An 11,342-nucleotide genomic window follows, 5' to 3' on the forward strand; every position below is an offset into this window, starting at 1 on the left:
GGAAAATGGGCAGCCATCTTGAATTTGAAGTGGCCCGCGTACTTTTTGAAAATAGTAATGTCTAAGGAGTACCTGTACCGATTTTGGCGCTTGTATCACAAACTGAAGTATCGGGTCTCAGTGTTTCCCACAGAAATTTTGGAAACTATGGGGGCAGCCGGGATTTTTTTTGTCCGGGCGGGGGGGGGTGTCTTTTTGGACGGGCCTTTTTTTGGGGGGGGGGGGGGTGGGGGGGTGGGGGGTGGGTTCTTTTCACGGGCCTTTTTTTGGGGGGGTATTCACGCAGTGTAAATGCAAAATGGCAAAACAATGAGTACAGTATGACATTGGCGCATGGAGAAACTATAGGCCTACGCCTACATTTCAGCCATTTATATTTTGAGAAATAAGGCTACATAATACACATGCAGGGGTCTATGTAATGAAAAAAATAATAAAACAAAATAGGAGCAGAGATAAGAATTTAAGATTGCTGTGAAATTGTTAACGCATAAACAAAAAGGGTCTAAGAGGGTAGGCTATGCATTTTCCCCACACACACATTCTACATGAGGGGTGCTGGTCACAGGGCCAGTTTTTCAAAATTCCTCCCATTAAAAGGGCTGAACAACATATTACACATTTATGTCTATATTCACATTCATTACACATTCATTTCTATATGCAGCCCGATGTCTCCTCTGCCTTGTCAATGAAGGCCTGTCACCTAACTCATTACAACTGTAAAACAAAGCCTGGGGAGTGTTAGTAAACTCATCCCAACTGTCCCTTCTCGGAAGGTTTTTTTTTTTTATTGCTCCCAAACCCAAGTTAACTACAACAACTTGACAAGGCTTTTGATCCCTCTCTCTTTCAGGCACTTGTGGTTTTCTCTATAGGATGTATTTACTCTAGGAGGAATATGCGAAGGAAATCGTAATTGAAATCGCTTTTAACAAACACGGAAATCGTAAAAAATAAATAAAAAAAAGTGAAAAAAAAAAACTTTTTTTTTTTTTTTTTTTACATTTTCGGAAACTATGGCGGCCAAATTTAAACTATGGCGGGCCGCCATAGTTTCCTCAATGTATGGGAAACACTGGATGAGCTTTGTGTGTGATCTTTTCATATGACAAAGGGTCAGGCATTTAACCAACCGTGTGTAGTAGAGCATCTACTAGATGCTGCCATTTTGGTACCTATTGTGAGCTTTTTTGTGTTTCATAATGTAGCCTATTGTGCAGCTAATATACACACACAAGCTCTGGAAAATCCTGCATAATGAAGACGTATTTTGAAATTCAATGGTACGAGATGAACCATTTTCCAGGCTCATTGTGTGAATCCTCTGTGTGTGTGATGTGACATTTTAGGACCAAGGCTACCCCTCAGCTCTTAATAAAGATGAACCATTCACTGTTCATGCACACACACAATGCTAATAATATTGTTCTTTGAGAAGGTGGAATAAAAAAAGACAATTCCCCATTTTGATATCTGCTAATGAGTGGATCTAGCAAGGAAGCTCACAGGTGTTTGGCATATAGTGTACTGTAGATAATGGCATCCACGTCGCAACCATCACATCGCATCACACTCAATTCCCAGTGCCTTCAGGAGCACACCATTGCTTGGAGTGTGACAGTGTGTGTGTGTGTGTGTGTGTGTGTGTGTGTGTGTGTGTGTGTGTGTGTGTCTGCATATTCCTGTTCTTGCGTGTCTGCCTCCGTGTGTGTGCGCGCGCGCGAGCGTGTGTGTGCGCGCGCGCGTGTGTGTGTGCGCGTGTGTGTGTGTGCGCGCGTGCATGCAATTTAGGTGTGTGTGCGCTAATGGCTAGGCTCTGAGATCCTGAAGTCACAGACTGCAGAGAAAGTGTTGCATTACCCTGGGTGAGAGAGAGAGAGAGAGAGAGAGAGAGAGAGAGAGAGAGAGAGAGAGAGAGAGAGAGAGAGAGAGAGAGAGAGAGAGAGAGAGAGAGAGAGAGAGAGAGAGAGAGAGAGAGAGAGAGAGAGAGAGAGAGAGAGAGAGAGAGAGAGAGAGAGAGAGAGAGAGAGAGAGAGAGAGAGAGAGAGAGAGAGAGAGAAAGAGAGAGAGAGAGAGAGAGAGAGAGAGCCTTGCGGTGTCATAGCAACTGCTGCCTCTGCCGCCAGAATGGTCTGCTCTACTTCAGTCTTCAGCCTCCCACTGCGCGTGCTCCTGCTGCACCAATATAAGGGAAGTATAGTGTTGTAGTTTTACTGAAAGGCACAGCAGCAGACCACATGATTCCAGGAACAGTGTAGTGGTCAGTTGAGGTTGCGTTGTGACGAAGACTGAAGAGTCGGCTGAAAAATGATCATAAATGGTGTCATGCGTCATGGTAGTGCACTCCTGTATGTCAAAAAAACAAAACAAAAAAATTGAAGGCCTATGAGACAACCAAGTTATTTGTAGTATTCAGTATGGGTTAAAATGAACATTTTGACCTACCTGTCAGTGTAGCTGCCAGTTGGGAAAAGGGTACTGGTCAAGCACATTTCTTACCAGTCAAATTTTAAAAACCCTCTTTGCTTATTTTCATACACAAAACATTCAGAATGAATCATCAAAACAGACTTGTAGTGAAGTAAGCTTACCGGTAGTAGTGAAATCATTATCTTGAACAAACGGTCATCATGTTACATGACCTCCTACTGGAGAGATGTGTATTGTATTGTAATTGCATTGTGTGAAATGGCAGGAATGTAGCAGGAAATACTCCGCTGTATCACGTAGTGATGAGGATGTTTTTATGAAGGCATGTTCCAGATTACGTAAACCCAAGCTTCTTTCAAGCTCCAAAGTCCTGTTGCAAAGGCCTACAACTGGACTCCTTTCCATTACATAATCTGGATGAATGAGAATCTTTGCCGATATAAGTCCGAGCTGTTTCTGACCATACTTGTCAACCACTGTGCGGACTGAATTGTCCTTGTTGATTTGGTTTGTTTGACATGGACAGAGCTCATGAAAATAAACATAAAAATTTGTACCGATGTTACTTAGTCTATTTTACACCTGTTGTTCATGTGCCCGATGTCCAGAAATGAATAAAAGACTACATATGCATCATAATAAAAGTGAAAAAAAAATGGCTCCTCCTCTGGTCATGCCTCTGTAATGTATCTGACTGTTTCTTTTTCTGTATTTGTCTCTTTTTTCGGTATCTGTCTCTTTTTGTATGCCCATGTCTTTTGCGTGTCTCTTTCTTTTCTAGATTTGCGTGTCTTTATTCTGTATAGTGTCTCTCCGGGCATATTCGTGCCTCTGTCTGTAATCATGCTTCTTTTTGTTCGATATCTGTGTCTCTGTCAGCATCCGTGTAGTTGCAGTGTTGTGTGAATGGCTGTGGGCGTGTGGGGCTGTGGATGAATGGGGTTCATCAGGGTGAATGATCTCTAGGGGGGCATTGGAGAGGGGATTGTTCCCCCTCCTTTACCTCTCTGTGCTGTCATACTGGGCTTGGCTTTCACTGCCATTGTTGGACGGCTGTTGTGGTATGTCGTTCGCTGCTTAGGCAGGTTGAACCGGCAACAAGAGCGTCAAGGAAAAATGTCAAGTGACTTTTTCAGCTGGTGGCGTCAGCAGCACATTGTGTTGTGGGCCGTGTGACGTCAGATCTTTCCTGTTTGATGGCAGTCTGGCTGTAATTTCTGTGAACTATTGTGTTTGTGTGTGTGTGTATATGTGTCTGTGTGTCTCTCTGTGTCTGTTTTTCTGTGGATCATTGTGTGTGTGCGTGTGCATGTGTGTGTATGCGTGTCTCTGTGGATCTGTGCGTGTATGTTTGTGTGTGTGTGTGTGTGCCTGTCTGTCTCTCTGTGGATCATTGTGCGTGTGTGTGTGCGCGCATGTGCGCACGCTGCAGTCCAGCCTGGTGTGATAAATGTGTTATCAGGGTGCCACGTTGAGCTGGGGCTCTAAGCCATCGAGCCGTCTGCTTTCAACTCCTAGTTACCACCGTCAGCTGTTTTCGTTTGCCTGTGGAGTTTAAAGTACAAGTCGATCATTTGCCCATTCTGTCCTTCAGTTTCTCGTGTGCCTTGTTGAGCAATCGGGGGCCCTGACATGCGTTTTACTAAATGTAATTAGTACGGTAATGAAAAGTGTTGTTTTTTTTCCCTTTCCATCTTTCTCTTTACCTTTTTTTGCCTCCAACTTTTTTCAAAAGAACAATACCCCATGGGGTTTAAAAGAAACAGCTAGCCTATGCAGTGCTAGTGCTATTCTGAGAACGAGGGGGATTTGCTCGCTGTAACAAATCACCATAATGCGTGGATTAAAAGCGTCACTCCACAGGGTCGCCCAGCACGGCGCTGCGCAGCACGGAGCATGCTTTACAGTCTGAAGGTCGCTGAGCTGGGCTGAAGGTTTAACCTTCATCTTTCATGAAGGACCTCTGTTGTACTTGATGATGGACAAGAGACTCCTGATTAAATCAATCAATTTCTCTCTTCTCTGCTCCCCCTCCCTCCCCTCCTTTACTCACTCTCTTCTCTCTCTCTCTCTCTCTCTCTCTCTCTCTCTCTCTCTCTCTCTCTCTCTCTCTCTACCTTTATACCTGTCTTTCTCCCTCCCTCCCTCTCTACCTCTCTCATCCCCCTCTCTCTGCCACCCACCTCTCTATTTCCACAGGAGCGCACTCGTTCGTTTGATGGCTTCAACATGCACTCTCTGGAGAGCTCCCTCATCGACATCATGAGGGCCGAGCAGGACACCCTCAAAGGTAAGAGCAGTGAGTGCGGAGAGGAGAGGGACTACTAGCGGGACAGCTGCTCAGTGAGCAGAGTGGGGCTGACGGTGAGTGGGATGAGTGAAGTGGAACTTGCTCTGCTGTGCTCTGAAGAGGCGGCAGTACTCACGTTACGCAGAACAATAACAACAACAAAACAGGATGAATCCTAGTCCTAACCCTGGACTAAATTTGAATGCAATTCGCACATTAAGATGCTACCACTTGCAGAGAGGGCATAGTCCTAATGCATGGGTGAGGAACCGATGGCCCTGGGACCGTTTATGGCCTGTGAGGAATTATGCATGTTGCACACATTACACACGACAACAGCAAAACAGAATAAAGCCTAGGCCTAGTCTAATCGCATGCAGAGGACCTACCAGAGAACAGTGGCAGAGTGGGGTAGGTCAACTGATTGAAATGACTCGAGAGGGGGACTCTCTTTCTCTGGAGAGATATAGAATAACTGTATGCATGTTACGCAACAACAACAACAACAACAGGTTACGTACATGGTTAAGTGATAAACCTGCCTACGTTAACCTGCATGAGGTGATAAGCATGCTAATAGATAGCCCACAGGTGTCAAAATGAGGACTCCATGTTTCTATTAGATGATTTACCACTACTTCAAGGATGAATGAACCTGGTTTACTACTGAACTGAAGTTCTTGGAATACCCCTCAGTCATTGAAAGTACCTGCCTCCCACAAATGGAGAAACCGACAGGGTCCTGGTCCTGGTGCCTCCTCCAGGGGGCCAGGTTAAAGTGACCAAAGAGAATGTAGCCTCGTCCAACTCCAGACTACATCTGAAGAGGGAATGCAATAATTAGATCAACCCGTTGATGCCTGAAACACCTGCAAAAAACGCCTGCTGAAGGCCTAAGCCTACAAAACCTAAATGTCTCGGCCTCTTAACGCATATAAAAGCATGAAGTGAATTGCATTTAAAAGCCAAGTTGCATTAGAACTTGTTCATTCAGCTCTAATATACCAACACGATGAATAAATGAAACCCTCATGAACCTGAAAGCCGTATCATGCTGCTTCAGGGCCTGGGGTCAGTGTTGCGCTATGCAGCATCTGGCATCAATGGGTTAAGCTTCATTTTAGCGCCTACAGTTTGGAGTGTGCAGAGTGCTTAACACACTAAACCACGGAGGCCCTAGAGCAGGGTTGGGGAACCTTTTTCATTCGAAGGGCCACTTCAAAGTCAAAGTCCCCCGCAAACGGCCCTCGAGACATAGGTTCCCCACCCCTGCCCTAGAGGGCTGCGTAGACCCAGATACAGTATCTAGCTAAATGGTAAGGCCACAGACGGCTGGTCAGAGCGTACATTCTTAATTTCACCTCACCATTGTAGTTCTTAGCACACACCAGCAGGGAAGGTAGATGCTGTCTCTCTATAGGTTTTAGCACTTTTGCCATTTATGCATCAATGGCACGGGCATTGACGAGTGGTGCTTTTCTATCTTTTTACTTTCTCCTGCTCTACCTCTGTTTCTCTCTCTGTTGCTCTCTCTCTCTCTGCTTCTCTCTCTCTCTCTCTCTCTCTCTCTCTCTCTCTCTCTCTCTCGCTCTCGCTCTCGCTCTCGCTCTCTCTCTCTCTCTCTCTCTCTCTCTCTCTCCCCCCCCCTCTCTCTCTCTCCTCTGACTTCCTGACTCCTTCCCTCCTGGTTCTCGTCTCTGGTCACCTGTTTAAATGTTTTTGGAGAGTGCTGCAACTGTCCCTGGCCTGTCGTCTAAGTAGTGAGTTGGGGGCGGGTGGAGGAGTGGGGGCGGGGGGAGGAGTGAGGTTGGTCTTGGCTTGGGAGCGTGTTGTGCTCACGGCTGAGATACTTCACACTTGGTGTAGAGCTGCCGCCCCAGACTCTTTGCTCTGACCTATAAAAGCCAACCCAACACACACACACACACACACACACGCTCGCGCGCGCACACACATTCTCTCTCTCTCTCTCTCTCTCTCTCTCTCTCTCTCTCTCTCTCTCTCTCTCACACACACGCGCGCACACTCACATACACACACTCTCAAACGCGCGCGCACTCACATACACACACTCTCACACGCGCACTCACATACACACACTCTCACACACGCACTCACATACACACACTCTCACACTCTCACACACGTACACACACACACACACACACACACACGCACTCACACACACACACACACACACACACACACACGCACTCACACACACACACACACACACTACAGAGGTACAGTAGCTCCAGGCTGGAACTTCCACAGGGGAGGGGGACTGTCTCGCTGTGACAGGCCCAGCAAGGAGCACCTCTGCTGGATACTAGGGGCACTAGAAGTGGGTAGCCCCCCACCCAACCCCACTTCTCTTTGTCGCTTATTATCCCTCTTTCTCAGTCTTTCTTGTCCTCTCCCTCCTTTCCTCTTTCCTTTTTTTATCTGATGTTCTGCTCCACACTGGTTACAAGGGCCACTCATGGGTTCCCCCCATCCTGCCAACTCCTCTCTTTCTTTTTCTTTTTCTCTCTCGGCCTGTACTGTGTTCTTCCACTTTTTTCATATGTGTCAAGTGTTGGTTTGGGGCGTAGTGCAGAGCAAGTTGTCCTGGCGGTGGGTCCAGATGGTAGATGATAATGAAGACAGATTAAGTGTTTTGTTGCTCTTCTCTGCCGTGTGTGTGTGTGTGTCTGTGTGTGTGTCTGTGTCTGTGTGTGTGTGTGTGTGTGTGTGTGTGTGCGTGTGCGGGCGCGTGTGTGCGTGCGTGTCTGCGCGCAGTTTTTTAGGCCAAACTGCAACAGCTACATGGTGGATCAATGCAGTGAAGTGCAGAGTGGGGAATAAATTGTACTCGATAGGCAGGGCTGGATTAATGCACAGGCTAGGTAACTTATGGCTGCAGCCCAGGGGCCCCCGACCTGCCAGGGGTCCCCTGATTTGACAAAGGGGTGGGGAGAGAATCTGTAATTGTAGGTAGAATTATGACAAGATGAGGAATTGCAAAATTAGTCTGCGGTTGAGTTTGAGTTTTCAATCTTGTTAATACTCATTCCTGGCTCAGAATTAGGACGTCTACCTAATTTTATTGCGGAATTGCTCTTCTGTGGGGGCCTAGAGCAAGCTAGCCTAGGGGCCCCATGCCATTTTAATCCAGAGTAGGTGCTCCTGCCGTGCGTCGCATTGTAAAGCCGCATTCGTGGGAACCCATCTGACAAATGGCTCACAGGCTTTTTTAGTTATTATTTGTACGCACTGTTTGGAAAGGTGTTATTCTGGAAAACAGGAGAGGGTTCAGTGTAGCAGTACAGGGTGCTGCTGCAGTAGTGTTTGTATGTGACACACACACACGCACACACACACACACACACACACACACACACACACACACACACACACCATCCAACACATCTGATCTTCATATTCAGGGCAAACAAGCAACTGTTCAGTTCTGCAGGCAGGTTGCTTACAGCCACCAGATCCACTCCAGGCGCCACAACACAGCTGTAGCCCACGCAATTCGAATCAAGTCAAGCCGAGCTGGGGAGCTCAAAGCAGCCAGCCAGCCAGCCATCCAGCACAGGCTGTCAAAACACTTCATCTTGCCGCGTGTCAATCTCCTGAAAGCTGCCTGACATTTATTTACGGTCGATATAATTTGCATCCAACATTTTTGTATTTATTTATTTAAGAAAGGAATTGGCAACCGACCATGTTGTGACCAGAGTCTTAGCCACGCACACACACATAAACAATGAGTTTCCATTAGAGCTAGGAATTGCAGTTTAGAACTAGAAATTACGGACCGCAGAACAGGGTCCACGTCCAGTCCTGTGATCAGCCAAAACCTGCTGCCCTTTGATGGAACTAGAAAATCAGAACCAGGCGCATTGCCTTTGAAGAAGCACCTGAGGGGCACTATGGGGCGGCTCAGTTCATAGCCGCTCTCTCTCTCTCTCTGTGGGAATCTAGGCCGCCTTACCCCAAAGGAACCCCCAGAGGCAGCCAAGGCAGGAAAACAGGAAGGCAGGCAAGCAAGCGTCTTCGCTCGGCACGGCAGCCATTTTGACATTACCTCCAGGCAGTTCATTTTGGGCAAACAAGAGCAGCCAGCTGCAAATGTAAATGAATGACAAGGGGAGACTTATATCGCCACTTAGGATGATCAAACAGACTGATTCAATAAATAATTAGGGGAAAAAATATTGAAATCACTGTTTGGATCGGAGATGAATGGTACGGCAGGAATGGAGTTCCAGCAGCCGAGGAAGTCAGAATTGATTTAATGTGATTAATTTGCATCTGCCAAATGCACACTGCATCTCCTGCTCTGTGACTGGTGTGAGAGGGCATGTCAGTTAGCCGTTACACCTTTTTCAACGTTTCGATCGGCTCCTCGCAACCCCAGGCAGGGTTTCAAATGACCTGCTTCATCCCATCTTGCGTTACAGATTCCCCCTCATCAAGGGATTGCCCACTCCCAGGTCAAATTGAGGGTCTCCTCTCCCCACAAGTTTCGGGACTTAAATAAATGGGTGGAAGTGTTTTACTGGCGACCCAGCCAATGTCCGAATCCATCAGCACTGACCACAGCTTGCTTTTGCGTAGTAGCTGCAAAACGTTTAGGCCAAAGTGAATTTATTTACTGTCCTCCCCCAATTACTTTCTGTGTACTGTACCTTCACATCGAGTGCAAATGGCGGTGCAAATCAACCCGGAGGGCTTGCCTTTATTGGTCATATTCAGTTTGGGAACCATTTTCCAGTGTGGAAAAGCACACCAACTGCATACGGAGTACCTTTGCTCATTTACTACAGTGCAGCAGCATGGACTCAAACAAGGTCAAGAGTGCAAACACGAGTGAAAAACAACATAGTGTCTAGTTGTTGTGTGCAAAAAAAACAGTCACTAGACCACTGTAACATTATCCCTGTTGTACATGATTACTAGATTTCCTTGTGTCTGTCTTAACTTGTTAATGCGCCTCCGCTCCATTCTTTTGATACCAGGCAATTATTTACACAAGAGCTGAAGTCACCATGAGGTTATGTCTCATTCACCGGCCTGAAGTTTTTGCCATCTTGGCCAAATATGATTTCATCCTTGAACTTTGTGTCCTTTAGTTTGGGCTGATGCTGGTCTCGTCTAGAATCTTATCTTCAATGGAGTGGCTTCTCCTCTCTCAGTGTCTGCTTACAATCTCTCAACATGTATTGTAGAATCCTGGTTCTAGTGGCCACCTTTCAATTTAGGGTTCACACACACGTGCATGAAACACACGCGCACGCACACACACACACACACATATGAATGCGCACACACAAGCACACACACACATGAATGCACACACATACACACAGACACTGACAGACACAAAAACACAGACACACACAGACAAATACACATACACCTGCTCTACATGTACACAAACATCAATGACAATAACCAAAACTGTTAACACATTTCTACGTCCTCGTAAGAACAAGCAAAATGGAAGCATAAAAACAAAACCCAGTTGGCTTTGAATTGCGTCCAACATTGTTCCTCTGCCTGAGAAGGGCTCTCTGTGTTTTGCATGGTGAGTTGGCACGGGGCACAGCTTTGGCCAGTCCACTGGTCTGCACTCTGATTGATACTGGGAACAAGTGGGCTAGAATGAGAGAGAGAGAGAGAGAGGGAGGGAGAGAAATAGAGAGAGGCAGAGGCAGGGAGAAAGCTAGAGGGAGAGAAATAGAGAGATGCAGAGAGTGTGTGGGGGAAGGGTGCTTTACAGTAACCCTGTGCTATTTGCCCAAGCCGCATGCCAGCCACAATGGCTTGGCTTTTCTATAGGCGTACAGTATTTCTCCCCTCTGTGTGCCCCCGGACCAACGCCACCCCTTCCCACCCCCCTCTGTGCACCTCCCCCCTCTCTGCTGCAGGACCACAACATGATGCAGTCGGTGGAGGGGGAGGAGGAGGGTGGAAGGAGGTGAAATAGGGTTGCGTTAGATTGAGGCCTGCATGTAGCTTTGGTCTGGGAGATGGGAAAATGTGACTAGTCTACACAGAGCTTTCTGTTTAGTGTGTTGTTGATGTGAATTTTGTTCACAGGTGTTGGAAACCCCCCATTCCCCCAAAAAACACAATCACGCATGCAGGCACACACACACACGCACACACACACAGACACACAGACACACAGACACACACACACACACACACACACACACACACACACACACACACACACACACACACACACACACACACACACACACACACACACACACACACACACACACACACGTATACTCACAAACATGTGCTGCGAACACACACGCACACACACACACAGAGGGACGGCCCACCCACCCGACCTTCCATATGTTAAATTTCATGTGTGTTGGGCTGGTAATGATTTATCCCCTCCCTCTCTCTCCTCTTTTCCCCTACAGGCCGGCTTGGATTCACACACCCCGCTGGAGACAGTCCTTTGCCCATAAATGGTACGTAAATAGATTTTATTACCTTACAGTGCCGGCGGCTTAACCTCGTACAGAGAAATGTAGATGGAGAGAGAGAAACAGAGGGAGAGAGGGACACAAAACAGAGAGGAATACAGAAAAAGGGGGAGAGA

At 47.0% G+C, this 11,342-nt stretch overlaps 1 protein-coding gene across 2 annotated transcripts in view; it reads left to right on the forward strand.

The window, feature by feature from the left end:
• The window catches only part of cpeb4b (cytoplasmic polyadenylation element binding protein 4b), a 41,615-nt gene that overhangs the window by 16,190 nt on the left and 14,083 nt on the right, over positions 1–11,342 (forward strand). For both annotated transcript variants that reach the window (XM_063203175.1, XM_063203176.1), the window contains exons 3-4: positions 4,633–4,723; positions 11,161–11,211. In XM_063203175.1, coding sequence (XP_063059245.1) covers positions 4,633–4,723; positions 11,161–11,211 — 142 coding nt within the window. The remainder of the gene's footprint in view (positions 1–4,632; positions 4,724–11,160; positions 11,212–11,342) is intronic.

This window comes from Engraulis encrasicolus, chromosome 7 (genome assembly GCF_034702125.1).
Source record: "Engraulis encrasicolus isolate BLACKSEA-1 chromosome 7, IST_EnEncr_1.0, whole genome shotgun sequence".
Lineage (NCBI taxonomy): Eukaryota > Metazoa > Chordata > Actinopteri > Clupeiformes > Engraulidae > Engraulis > Engraulis encrasicolus.